The 14,698-nt window shown below is 37.5% G+C and overlaps 1 protein-coding gene across 6 annotated transcripts in view; it reads left to right on the forward strand.

The window, feature by feature from the left end:
• The window catches only part of TUT4 (terminal uridylyl transferase 4), a 142,687-nt gene that overhangs the window by 22,162 nt on the left and 105,827 nt on the right, over positions 1-14,698 (forward strand). For all 6 annotated transcript variants that reach the window (XM_061184210.1, XM_061184212.1, XM_061184211.1 and 3 more), the window contains exon 2: positions 9,242-10,124. In XM_061184210.1, the coding sequence (XP_061040193.1) occupies positions 9,335-10,124 (790 nt within the window). In that variant the 5' untranslated portion in view covers positions 9,242-9,334. The remainder of the gene's footprint in view (positions 1-9,241; positions 10,125-14,698) is intronic.

Genomic DNA, 14,698 nt, shown 5'->3' on the forward strand with positions numbered 1-14,698 from the left:
AGTCTGCTAATGAAATTTCTTAGCTTTTGTTTATCTGGACGTGTCATACTTTCTCTGTCATTAGTAAAGGATAGTTTTTCTGCATGGTTAGAGAATATTTGGTTGACAGTGCTTTTCATCCAGGACTTTAAATATGTCATCCCATTGCCTTCTGGCCTCCATGATTTCTGATAGGAAATCAGCTGTTAATTTTATTGTGGATTCTTCATGTATGAGAAGTTGCTTCTCTCTTGTTGCTTTCAAAATGTCTTCTGTCTTTAACAATTTAACAATTATGTATCTTGGTGTGGATTCCTATGAGTTTATTCAGCTTGGAGTTCATTGAGTTTCTTGGATGTGTGTAGTTGTGTCTTTCATCAGATTTGGGAAGTTTTTGGCTATTATTTCTTCAATTTTTTTTTTTTTTTGGCCACACCGCACGGCTTGTGGGATCTTAGTTCCCCAGCCAGGGATTGAACCTGGGCTCACGGCAGTGAAAGCACGGGGAGTCCTAACCACTGGACCACTAGGGAATTCCCTCTTTAAGTATTTTTTCTTTCCCCTTCTCTCTTTTCCTTCTGAGACTCCTGTTATGCATATGCTAGTATGCATGGTAGAGAAGAAGGAAGGCACATGAGGAACTCAGGAACCAGACAATACAGGGAGCAGAAAAAAGTTCCAGAAAAATTGTTAGTGTTTTCAGAAATAAGAGATGAAGATCAGAGTGCTATGAAAAGGAATAATCAGAGAATTAGAGAGTTCTTAGAAGTGAAAATACGAAAGGTTTTCTCCATGCTCCCCCTCCAAATATAGAAGGGTTGGAAGATAAATTTGAGGAAGTCACCCAGGAAGGACAAAAAAGAGATGGGAAATGGAGAGAAAAGATAATTGGAGGATCAGTGTAAGAGGCCTAAAGTTCAATTAGTAGGAGCCCTAGAAAAAGAGCGGAGAAGATGAAAGGGAGGAAGTTATGGAAGATATAATATGGAAAAAATTTCCAGAAGTGAAGGACTTGAGTTAGAGATTAAAAGAGCCAGCTGAATGCACAGCAAAATGAATAAAGAAATATCTATACTAAGACTTATCACTTGTAAATTACAGAACACTGAGGCAAAGAGAATATCCTAAAAGTTTCCATAAAGAAAAAAAAAAAACAGTTCAGTAAAAGAGATGGAGAATAAGAATGGCATAATTTTCTCAGTAGTAACACTAGAAACTAGAAATTGTTGAAACAATACCTGTAAGATTTTGAGTGAATGATTTTTAACCTAGAATTTCAAACCTAATTAAACAAAGTATGAAAAAAGAATAAAGACATTTCACGCATACAAAGTCTTATAAAACTTACCTCCTATTGGGGCTTAAGGGAGCCCAATAAATAGCACTCTCTTTCCCTTCCTGAATTCTGAACAAATTGGGAGAGATAAAGGAAGCATATGGAGACCAGAATATTATTTCTATTATGGATAAGATTCACATTGGAGAATGGGACTTATATATTCACGTGGCTTGCTAATACTCAATGCCAGAAATAGACAGATTTAACCACTCAGGCATAGGCAGAGCTGAACAGTGACAGGCCCTGTGTGGGGCTTGCAACTGTAATGTTAGAGTATGAATGAGAGAATGGAATTTTCTTTCCTGAGAACAGCTGGATGCAAAGAGGAAGGAGAGGGGAAGGTGCTAACTTTTGCCCAGATCATTTTTCTAAACTCAATGATGAAATAAGTTATCCCATCTCCCTAGGAAAGGAATGAATGGAGTGGAAAGAAATCAGGAATGTTATGATAATGGTTGTCCCTATACATGAAATGAAATGTCAGAAGTAGGGCATAATTATTTTCTTCAATGCCTTTCTTGTTTTCTTTCTTAGAAAGCTACTGGAGGATATGCTACACCAAAAAAGAGGGAGTAACTTATGGAAGAGGAAAATAGAAGAGTCAGTCAGCATGAGAGAGTAGATGGGAATTGGTAGGATGATAGCAAAAGGAAAGTCTCAGGGTGACAAGTGTGGTGGAAATCTAGTAGTGACCAGAAGGTGCCAGATGGGATGTCCAAGGAGAGAAAAACGACAATAAAAACAAACACATGGGTTGCTTGATGTATTTGAAGACATTGAGAGAAGATTTACAGTTCTGTCAATGAATTATTGACAGATATATAAAAAACTTAAGAGAAGTGAGACAATTCCAGGTAAAACTGAAAAGTATACCAAAAGAGAAATGTGATTATAGTATATATGTTGCTTAAGTCAAAAGTCTAGGCTCCTGTGATAAAGAGATTCAATAGTATAGTGACCTAAGAAACAGTTTTATTTCTGTCTCATGTAATAGTTGCTAGGTGAGTAGTCACCAGATCCAGATGAATAGTTTATTGTGTGTGGTCATTCAGGAGTACCAAGTTCCACTGATGATTTTTGTCCAGTTAAAAGTATGGCCAAGGGCTAACAGTGTGGACTTTACCTGGGCTTGTTAGACTAAATGCAGAGTGTTAGTCCTCACTCCAAACCTACTGAATCAGAATCTGCACTTAGGAACTAGCTGATTCCTGTGCACAAAAGTTTAAGACCTACTGGTCTGGATTGGAATTTAATTGTTGGCTATGTGATTGAAGATGGATGACTGAGAATTTTATCCAGTGAGAAGGGGAGAGCATGGAGGAGGTAAGAACTTGATCTTAAGGACACACCTAACTGCAGAAAAGGTTGGGAAATGTAGTTTAGCTACGTGCCTAGGAAAAAGGAGAAAATGAATTTTGATAGATATCTAGAAAACTCTGTGCAATGGTATATTTGGCTCAGCCATAAATAATATTGGCATATTATATTATAGTCATCCTGGGAGGATGGTGGTAGGATGGGAACATAAGTGTGTGTACGATTCTGTCTGTAGGAAGTCAGTAGATAATATCTAAATCTAAAACAAAATAGGTAGTATCAGCTTAAGCATGTAATTTAGAAATATGGAGATAAATCTCAGAAGAAACAGCTAAAAGAGTTGACAGTAGTTGCTTCTGAGGAGAGAGATTGGTAGTTGGTAGGAGAATGCTGTTTTGCCTTGCCATTTACTTTTTCAACTGTGTAAGTGTATTTGTTTTATAAGAAGCACATTGGAAAAAAAAATTCCTGTAGTCTAAATAGGAGGTAAACACATGAAATGTGTTAAGTGCTAAGTACTATGAGAAAGGTAAGAACAAAGTCCATAGAAAGAGGCATACTTATCCAGGCCACCCTGGGTGGTAGGAGGCTAGGGGATGGATTGGGAAGCGAGACACTTTCTAGTTACATTGTAGACAGTATAAAGTATGAGGCAATTAAATATCTTTTGGATCTATTATATTTGGTTTTTAAAGTGTTAACAATTAAAAATAATTTCAGCTAAGTTTTTATTAATCCATTTAACAAATTTATTGAGTGTCTACTTTGAACTAGGTACTGTAATAGGCGATGAAGATATAATGGTAAGCAAAATGAGAAATGGTTTCTTACCTCTTGGAGCTTATAATCTTGTGTATAATATTATACAGAAGAGTTTGATTTTCCTTCACTTCTACTTTCAGAAACATTCCTTAGAGCATTGATTTTTCAAGTGTAGTTCCCAGTCTAGCCACATGAGAATCACCTGGGAACTTGTGAGAAATCCAAATTCTCACGCCTCAATCCCAGACCTGTTCAATCAGAAACTCTGGGAATGGGACCTTCCAGGTGATTCTAATGAATGATAAAATTTGAGAACTATTGCCTTAAAGGTAATCAATATTTTAAGCCTGGTTTATTACTGCTAGTATTTCGGTGTTAGAAATAACCAACTGCAAATACCAGATTTTATAATTATTAAGAATTTAGTAATTTTGAAAATGTTTAATTTAGAATTTATTAAGCACATACCATGTATAATAATTCAGTCTCTGGAGTCCTAGTTTATGTGGACTCCTGTTGCTTAGCAAGCTTTTTTCCTATAGGAGAGCATTATGTTGGGCTTTTTTTTTCTCTCTCTTTTTTTAATTGAGGTAATATTGACACACAATATTATATTAGTTTCAGGTGTACAACATGATGATTCAGTATTTGAATATATTGGGAAATGATCACCACCGTAAGTCTAGTTAGCATCCATACAAATGCTGTGTCTTCATGGGGCCTGAGAGGTCCCTGCTAATTTTCTATAATTGTAAAATTATCAGAACCAATATAACATTGGCATCACTGTGTTTCAGGATTTGCATTGAATTATAACATCTTAGATGGAGTAGACTCTGGTTCAGCCACTCACTTTATAGTTTAGAAATCTGTGACTCAGAGAGGGTCAGTGTCTCTTGTTTAAAGTCACTCAGTAAGTAGCTAGTGGGCCTCAGTGGTTGGAGGCCTTAGCTGATATTGGTTAATTATGTAATTTTTCTTTCCAAAGTAGTAGGAGCTTCTGATAACTTTCTATAATTATGCTTTACAGTAGCTTCCTTTGTCCTATGAAGGATTACTTGAGCAGTAACTCTTTCTGTGACTAGCTTTTCCATTAGTTATGCAACAGTTATTTCAGGTAAACTTTCTCAGCTAGTGTATCCAAACAACTCTTACAAGACTCAGGCCCCTAAACTTGTAGGTCAGTCTGCCAGTTGAATGATGGATAATTACAGAAGGGCATCAAAAACTTCTCTTTGAAACAATTCCAATTTCTGCTAAAGACTTCAGTTTGCAGCAGGTAAAGAGTGGTGTAAAGACATCAGTCTGGAGTAGATGTTCTTTTAATTGCTAGTGATTTTGAGTGTTTACTAAGTACCTAGAATTGTGGTAGACATTGATGGTAAGGATTCAAGGAGGATAGAAGACATGATTAGACCTAGAAGTAGGAAATGGACTGATGTTTAATGATTTACTAAAAATGAAATGGAATACATTCTAAATGCTATTGTTTTCAATATTCAAACACTTTTAAAATAAATTTGTTAAAAATTCTCTGTATTTTCTTGTTAATAATTGGTTATTTAAGGTTAGAATCTCATTTAATACGTATTTTCTACATTCTGAAAATATAAACAGGAACTAGAAAGTAGGTCTGACATTTTTATTTGATTCAACCAGTTTTGCTGAGTGTGCACTGGGAAGCAGTGAACCTTGTTTTCAAAACACTATCTTCTCAGAGAAAACTTCGTTTCTAGGAACCATAGCTTTTTGGGGAAAATTTTATTATTTTTTAAAATTTTTTAAAATTTTAATTAATTAATTAATTTATTTTTGGCTGTGTTGGGTTTTCGTTTCTGTGCAAGGGCTTTCTCTAGTTGCGGCAAGTGGGGGCCACTCTTCATCGCGGTGCACAGGGCTCTCACTATCGCGGCCTCTCTTGTTGCGGAGCACAGGCTCCAGACGCGCAGGCTCAGTAGTTGTGCCTCACAGGCCTAGTTGCTCCGTGGCATGTGGGATCTTCCCAGACCAGGGCTCGAACCCGTGTCCCCTGCATTGGCAGGCAGATTCTCAACCACTGCGCCACCAGGGTAGCCCCTGGGGAAAATTTTATACTGTTGATAGCTTAAAAGAAAAAGTTAAAAATAGCAATTTTGCTGTAAAATTACTACACTTTGTTTTGGAAGCAAGAGGACATTTGCTACTCATATAAGAAACGATGGGGAAGATTAGAAAATAACTATAGGGACTTCCCTGGTGGCGCAGTGGTTAAGACTCCATGCTCCCAATGCAGGGGGCCCGGGTTTGATCCCTGCTCAGGGAATTAGATCCCACATGCATGCTGCAACTAAGGAGCCCACCTGCCGCAACTAAAGAGCACACATGCTGCCACTAAGGAGCCCACCTGTTGCAGCTAAGACCTGGTGCAACCAAATAAATAAAATAAATTAACAAAGAAAATAAATTAAAAGAAAAAAAGAAAATAACTATGGTCTGTTTTTTCATAACACATTATTCCAATTAAAAACTTAAATGTAATTTCAGTTATGTGAAACAAATTACTCAGAGTGAAACCTGGCACCTTTCTGAGTCTAACTCCTCACTAGCATTTATCTGTATTAAATAGATTGATTTTTTTTTTTTTTTTTTGAGTGGAGGAATAGTATGTCTAAAAAGTTTTATAAACAGAATTGTGGATCAGCATTGCTGTATCAAGTCTTTTTTGTTTAGGCTTTTGTCAGTGAGATGACATCTACAAAATTACTAGTCATTATCGTAGAATAGCATTAGAAAATTTAAAATATTTTGGTTACTGGATAAGTTAAAGTAATCTTTTAGAATAGAACCCATTATTACTTTTAAAATTAGGAACCTGCAGCAGTTTCTACAAGAAGTTAGATGTATTTGACAACTGTTTTGACAGTTATGTAAAAAAAAAAAACTTTATCAAGAATAATGAAAGAAAAATCTATTAAATACATTTAAATATCCAAAAACCAGGAGCAAAAACATTCTTTTATAGATAAAAGTGCTACAGCTTTTTACTGGAAAATAATATTACTCAAAAAAGAAATGGTGGGGGCTTGCCTGGTGGCGCAGTGGTTGAGAATCTGCCTGCCAATGCAGGGGACACGGGTTCGAGCCCTGGTCTGGGAAGATCCCACATGCCGCGGAGCAACTAGGCCCGTGAGCCACAACTACTGAACCTGCGCGTCTGGAGCCTGTGCTCTGCAACAAGAAAGACCGCGACAGTGAGAGGCCCGCGCACCGCAATGAAGAGTGGCCCCTGCTCGCCACAACTAGAGAAAGCCCTCGCACAGAAACGAAGACCCAACACAGCCAAAAATAAATAAATTAATTTAAAAAAAAAGTAGATTTAAATCTAAATATTAAAAAAAAAAAGAAATGGTGAAAATCTAATATGGTTTTGGCTTAAATTTTAATTATCATAATTTCTTTAAATATTATTTTGTAAAATAATTTAGAAGAAGCACCTAGTAAATTTTTTTAATTGAAGTATAGTTAATTTACAATATTATTTTAGTTACAGGTGTACAGCATAGTGATTCAGTGTTTTTAGAGATTATACTCCATTAAAAGTTATTACAAAATAATGGCTATAATTTCCTGTGCTATACAGTATATCCTTGTTGCTTATCTAGCTAGTAGGCTTTTTTTTTTTTTTTAATTAATTAATTAATTAATTTATTTTTAGCTGTGTTGGGTCTTCGTTTCTGTGCAAGGGCTTTCTCTAGTTGTGGCAAGCGGGGTCCATTCTTCATCGCGGTGCGCGGGCCTCTCACTATCGTGGCCTCTCTTGTTGTGGAGCACAGGCTCCAGACGCGCAGGCTCAGTAGTTGTGGCTCACGGGCCTAGTTGCTCTGCGGCATGTGGGATCTTCCCAGACCAGGGCTCGAACCCGTGTCCCCTGCATTGGCAGGCAGATTCTCAACCACTGCGCCACCAGGGAAGCCCTAGTAGGCTTTTTAAAATAAGAGATAATGTTAATCTGGACAGAGATCAAGGCAGAGAATGTAGAAGACTGTACTACAACAGGAATTATAAAAGCTAGGTCCAAGTTGAGTAAGATATTTCAGTGGAGACATAACTAGGTAAGTTTAATTTCTTTTTTTCTTTTTTTTGGAAATATGCTTTGGCATAAAATAGATAGGAGTAAATGAATTGTGTTCTGAGCTTTTGAATTTAGATAATATTTTTGTGTTTACATGATGTAGAGTTATATGATTTAGAAGTGTTTGCCCAGATTTAACCAAGTAAAATCAAAGATGCTACATGCAGTTTGCTTTTTTGACTCTAATTTTTAATCATGTTATTAATCTTTGTTTAGAGTCATGAATTTAAGTATGAATTTAAGGCATATAGGACAAAGTGAAAAGTAAAAAAAATCCTGATTTCCATAATATGTAGTATACAAGCTATTTCTAGTATAGAAATTATTTAACAAAATGTAGTATTTTCATTTGTTTGTAGTTTGTGCTCTGTGGTAAAAGTGTAATAGTTCCTATTATATTTTAGAACAAAACGGATTCTGATTTTTTTTTTCTATTATCTTTTTTCTAAACATTATTATTCTTTTAGAGCAGTTTTAGTTTCACAGCAAAGTTGGGCAGAAAGTACAGAGTACCCATGTAACTCCCTTCCCCCACACAGGAATAGCCTCTCTCACTATCAACGTCCCTGCACCAGAGTGGTACATTTGTTACAGTCGATGCACCTACATTAACACGTCATTATCATCCAAAGTCCGTAGTTTACCTTAGGGTTCACTCTTAGGGATATCCATTCTGTGGGTTTTGACAAATGTATAATGACATGTATCATCATACAGAATATTACTATAACTTTTAAACTCTGGGATCCTGTTGGTTTTTTAAAATTTTCTTACCTCAGAAGAATTTATTTAAACTGCTTTGTACTTTGGAGCTGGAGGAAGTCTGTTGACGTTGGTTCCCCATGTTTAGAGCGTCAAGTTAGAAGTAGGTTAGCGGTATAAATAGGTAGTATTTAGTAGGAAAGTCATGTGGGAAAGATCTTACCACTTAGCCTTCTATAAACTGATTCCCTATGTTGCATATCGATTGCAGTTCTTCTGTTATTTTTACCACTTAGTCTTCTATAAGCTGATTCCCTATGTTGCATATAGATTGGAATTCTTGTGTTATTTTTGTTCCATTTCCTTTTATGTTAATTGTGGTACATCAGTTGCAGGTTTTATTTCTCTTTTAGTTGAAATTCTTATTGAGTAATGTAAAACAGCATTTTACTTCTGAAGTTCCCTTGTTTTGATGTCATAGTGCCAGAATTACATTAGAACCTCCTTTATGGGTGTTTCGCAGTTATTTACTAAGTGGATTTCAACTCCTTCTCGTATAGTTTTCAGAGTTTAAAAATTTTTATTTTTTACTCTTCAGCTTTTTACTTTATTTTTATTTATTTTTGGCTACGTTGGGTCTTCGTTGCTGCGCGGCTTTCTCTAGTTGCGGCGAGCGGGGGCTACTCTTCGTTGCGGTGCGTGGGCTTCTCATTGCGGTGGCTTCTCTTGTTGCAGAGCACGGGCTCTAGGTGCGCGGGCTTCAGTAGTTATGGCGCGTGCGCTCTAGAATGCAGGCTTGGTAGTTGTGGTGCACAGGCTTAGTTGTGCCGCGACATGTGGGATCTTCCTGGACCAGGGCTCGAACCCTTGTTCCCTGCATAGTCAGGCAGATTCTTAACCACTGTGCCACCAGGGAAGCCCCGCTATTCAGTTTTGAGAATAAATTGTAAAAGTTTTTTTTATGTCTAACCAATTTTTTAGAAATGGGTTTTGCATTTTAAATAACAGATTTTTTTTTTTAAATCCAATAGTTTGCTTGCCTAAACTGGATTTGAAGCAGTTCAGACTACTGGAGATCTGCCACTTTACAATATCACAATTGGAAAGAAGCAGGTTTTCAAATAATGGAAGAGTCTAAGAACTCTGAAAATGAAAATCATGAACCAAAGAAGAATGCTTGGGCTCTTTCTGAAGAAAGCAAAGCAGTTAAATTTATAACTAATCAAACTTTGAAAGCTAGAAATGATAAATCCATAAAAGAAATTGGGACCAACTCTCCAAATAGGAATAGTAGTAAAAAAAATAAGCAAAATGATATTTGTATAGAAAAAGCAGAAGTTAAATCATGTAAAGTAAATGCTGCCAGTGTTCCAGGCCCTAAAGATTTGGGGTTAGTCCTTCGAGATCAAAGTCACTGCAAAGCAAAAAAATCACCGAATTCACCGGTGAAAGCAGAAAAGGTACCTGTTTCACAGGCAAAAGTAGAAAGGGCACCCAGTTTACAGGCAAAAACAGAAAAATCACCAAAGTCACTTAATTCACCAGTGAAAACAGAAAAGGCACCCAGCTCACAGGCAACAGCAGCAGAAAAGACACTTAATTCTCAGAGGAGAGCAGAAAAAGCACCTGGTTCTCAGATGAAATCAGAAAAGGTGCCCAGCTTACCAGCAGAAGCTGAGAAGGTACCCAGTTTACTGTTGAAAGAAAACATGAGACAGACAGAATTACAGCAGATTGGAAAAAAAATTCCAAGCTCCTTTACTTCTCTGGACAAAGTGAATATTGATGTTGCAGAGGGAGAAAAATCTGCTCTGGAAAACTCACAACAATCTCAGAAGCAACAAACATGTACAGATACTACTGGTGATTCTGATGATAGTGCTTCAGGAACTGAAGACATATCGGATGATTTGAGTAAGTACAAATTAGATTATTCCACAAGTCACATTTTTGGAGAGATTTTTTAATATTAATGTTATTTAGATTGTCCTTAGTTTGATTTTAACTACCTTAACTGCAAAAAGGACATTAATAATATGGGTCTTAGGTTGAAAACATTTATTATGGGAGGTACAAAGCCTGTGCAAATACAAATTTAGTGGCTCCTATAGTTGATGTGTACACACACACACACACACACACACTCTCTCTCTCTCTCTCTCTCACTCTTCTTTTAAATGGTCCTGGTAATACATTGCTCATTCATTCACCAAACATGTATGTATTGAGTTCCCATTATATGTCACGCATGTGTTTACAGTGGAAAACCAAAAAAACACAGCCCCAGACCTCAAGGAAGCTTCTAGTTAGGTGAGGGTGATACAGATAAGTAAGGTGGTAATTTAGTTCAGTGCCAAAAACTTAGAATCGAGAAAGTACGTGATTTAATTGAGGTATGTAGACTTTGGGTTGAGAAAATGCATGATATAAATGTGAGACTGCAAGTGTGACTGAGATTCAGTATGACTGCAACAGGGACTTGTGGGGGAATGTGGCAAAAGTTGTAGCTGAAAAGGCACACAAGAATTGGAAAGTAAAGGGCCTTTTAGGATATGATAAACAGTGTGGACTTTATTATGAGTGTTTTGAGAAGCCACTGAAGAGTTTTAACCAAGGTAGCACTGTGATCATGTATATATGTATGTAAATATATATGTTTATCTTTTCAGCAAATTCTTTGACAGGAGCAAAACTGGAAACAGATTCAATAGGACACTGTTGCAATTTACTTGAGAATTATCATTGTAAAATTCATTTTCTTATGAGATCTTGATCTTAGTGTTACTTAATTGTTTATAAATATTGTCCATGTCTTTTGAGTACTTTAATCCTAATTTTGTTTAAATTAATGAATTTTCCTTGGCAGTCTTTTTTCCTGATGTTTCTGTGGCTAAAAGAATAAAACCTTTTCTTGATGTATAAACAGAAAAAGCTATTTCTAAATCATTATTTACCACACTTTGAGAAATACTGACAAAGAGTTCAGAAATAGCTTCTTTTTATTTCTGGTGGTACACAGATGATGGTTTATTGACAAACCTTTTTTGTAATTTAATAGAGGTACCTTTGTATGTAAGAAAAAATGTTAATAATTTCATAGATATGGTTTAGGACGAGGCCCAAAAAAGTAAGTCAATTTAAAGACAATATCAAATAAATAATAGTACTGCTAGTGTTTAGATATGGCAGATCTAAACATGACAGTATGTGATTGAAGTTGGGAAATACTGGTGCATAAGATCAGCTACAGGGGTCTGGTCACTTGAATTAGTGAAAAATATGATTTAAAGATTATTTTCTTAAAAAGGTGACAAAATAAGGTGACAGAGTGAGGTGGTTAAGATTGTGAGCTCTGGAGTAAAATTTCATAGGTTTTGAATCTTATCTTCCCCACTTAATAACTTTGTAATCTTGGATAAGTTGCTTATCCTTTAAAATATGTCTAAGTTTCCTCATTTTTTAAAATGTGGAGATGCTGCTGCCTTTGTTGTAAAGGTTAAGTGAAATAATTCAATCGAGTGTTTCATGTAGTCCCTGACACGGTAGGCAGGCAATGGCAATGAATATCCTTTATTATTATTATTTCTCCAATTAAATGCAGTTTTGTTATTTGTTAACATGGAGAACAAGTTGAAATAGCTTAAGGAAGCTAGTAGACCAAGTAGAGGTCCTTTCGGGAGACTTGTTTTAACAAACTAATAAGAATGAGGGACTTCCTGGCGGTCCAGTGGTTAGGACTCCATGCTTTCACTTAAGGGGGCATGGGTTCGTTCCCTGGTTGAGGAACTAAGATCCTGCAAGCTGTGTGGCCAAAATAAAAAAAACAAAAAAACACTTGTTACCAAATAGGTAAGTATGTTTTAGGACTTCCCTGGCGGTCCAGTGGTTAAAACTCTGGCGCTTTCAGCATGGGGGCTCAGGTTCGATCCCTGGTCGGGGAACTAAGATCCCACATGCCACATGGTGTGGCCCACAAAAAGAAAAACCGAAAAAACCAAAAAATGATTTGTATGGGAATTCCCTGGTGGTCCGGTGGTTAGGACTCCAGGCTGTAACTGCTGAGGGCCCAGGCTCAATCCCTGGTCGGGGAACTAAAATCCCACAAACAGTGTAGTGCGGCCAAAAGATTAGTGGATTAATCTCCATTAGGTCCAACTTTAGCTCCCACCTAGTACTTCCACCATTTTTCCTTTTGCCGTTTGTACATTCAGTAAATATTTTGGGTGGTCTCCGCTATGTGCAGGTACTGAGCTAGCTGCTAGGAATATAACAATGAACTAAACAGATAACACTATACTTACTTATAGAGTTAATATTCTAGTGGGAGGAGACAGACAACAAATATAGTAAATAACAGAAGTATATAATAAGTTAGATAGTGATAAATCTTATAAGAAAAATAAAACAGGAAAGGTCATAAGGAATGATACTGCTGTGTCTGGTGGTGGTGTTTCAAATTTAAATTGTCACTGAGAAGGTGACATTAGAGCAAATACTTGAAGGTAAGAGGTGAGAGAGTGAGCCTGGTGAATATTTGAAGGGAGAATATACTAGATCTGGGCTTCTCAAACTTTAATGTGCATATGAATCAATTGGGAATTGTATTAAAATTCAGATTCTTGGGCTCCATTCTCCGAGATTTTTTTTTTTTTAATTTTTTTTTTAATGTGACACATACTTTTAATTTTATTTATTTATTTATGGCTGTGTTGGGTCCTCGTTTCTGTGCAAGGGCTCCCCCCAGTTGCGGCAAGCGGGGGCCACTCTTCATCGCGGTGCGCGGGCCTCTCACTATCGCAGCCTCTCTCGTTGTGGAGCACAGGCTCCAGACGCGCAGGCTCAGTAATTGTGGCTCATGGGCCCAGCCGCTCCGCGGCACACGGGATCCTCCCAGACCAGGGCTCGAACCCGTGTCCCCTGCACTGGCAGGCAGACTCCCAACCACTGCGCCACCAGGGAAGCCCCTCTCCGAGATTTTTGATTTAGAAAATCTAGAGTCTGAGATACTGGATTTCTAACAAGCTCCTGAATGAAGCTGATGCTGCTGGTCAGGATCATGCTTTTGAGCAGCAGAACCTAACTCGTCTTCTTACTTTCACTTATACCATCCTTCCTTGCGTTTTCAACATAGCAGCCAGAATGATCCTGTTAAAATTATTCAGATCATGTTACTGCTGTTCATCATGTTTCAATGGTTTCCCATATATCAGAGTAAAAGCTAGTGTCCTTGCTGTGACCTTTGTGATCTTCGGCACTCCCCCCCCACTTCTCTGCCCTCATTTATCTACTTCTCATCGTTTCTCTTTGTTCCAACCGCATGATATCCTTGCAGTTCCTCAAATGTGAAGGCAAATGTCCACCTGATGGCGCTGGCATTTGCTTTTTCCTTTGCCTGGAACACTCTTCCCCCAGATGTCCATATGGCTAGCTCTCTTACCTCCTTCACCTTCTCAGTGAGCCTTTTGCTGGGTCACTTATCTAAAATTTACAAACCTCATCTCCACCTCTGGCACTCCTTATTCCTTTTACCTTTTTAATTTTTCTCCATAGTTCTTACTATCATTTGTCAATTAAAATTTTTTATTTACCTTTTTATATTAGTTTTATGGAGATATAATTCACATGCCATAAAATTTGCCATTTAAAAATACACAATTTAGTGGGGTTTAGTATATTTACAAAGTTGTGTAGACATTACCACTGTCTAAATCATGAATATTTTCACCACCCCCAAAATAAACTCCATACCCATTAGCAGTCACTACTCATTACCCTCTCCTCCTAGGCACTGCCAACCACTAATTTAGTTTCTGTCTCTATAGACTTGCCTATTTTATATGAATGAAATCATACAACATGTGGCCTTTTGTGTCTGGCTTTTTTCACTTAGTATGTTTTAAGATTCATCCATGTTGTAGCATGTATCAGTGCATCATTCTTTTTCATTGCTTAATAATATTCCTCTTGTGCTCCTCTTGTGGTAGGAGACACATCACCCCCAGAGAGAGGCACACTATTTTTATTCAGAAAATTAGTGCTATCAAAAGAGAAGTGAATTTCAGGGTACTTGTAGATGGCATGTAGAGTGGCTTTTTTTTTTTTTAATTTAATAATTAAGGAAGCAGGGTTTTAAAATTATTTATTTATTTATTTATTTATTTATGGCTGTGTTGGGTCTTCGTTTCTGTGTGAGGGCTTTCTCTAGTTGCGGTGAGCGAGGGCCACTCTTCATCGCAGTGCACGGGCCTTTCACTGTCGCGGCCTCTCTTGTTGCGGGGCACAGGCTCCAGATGCGCAGGCTCAGTAGTTGTGGCTCACGGGCCTAGTTGCTCCGCGGCATGTGGGATCTTCCCAGACCAGGGCTCGAACCCGTGTCCCCTGCATTGGCAGGCAGATTCTCAACCACTGTGCCACCAGGGAAGCCCTAGAGTGGCTTTTGGGGGCAGAGAGGAGAGGTTTATTGATAATCTATGAGCATTTACTTTTAG

The sequence above is a fragment of the Eubalaena glacialis genome, chromosome 3, assembly GCF_028564815.1.
Source record: "Eubalaena glacialis isolate mEubGla1 chromosome 3, mEubGla1.1.hap2.+ XY, whole genome shotgun sequence".
NCBI classification, from domain to species: Eukaryota; Metazoa; Chordata; class Mammalia; order Artiodactyla; family Balaenidae; genus Eubalaena; species Eubalaena glacialis.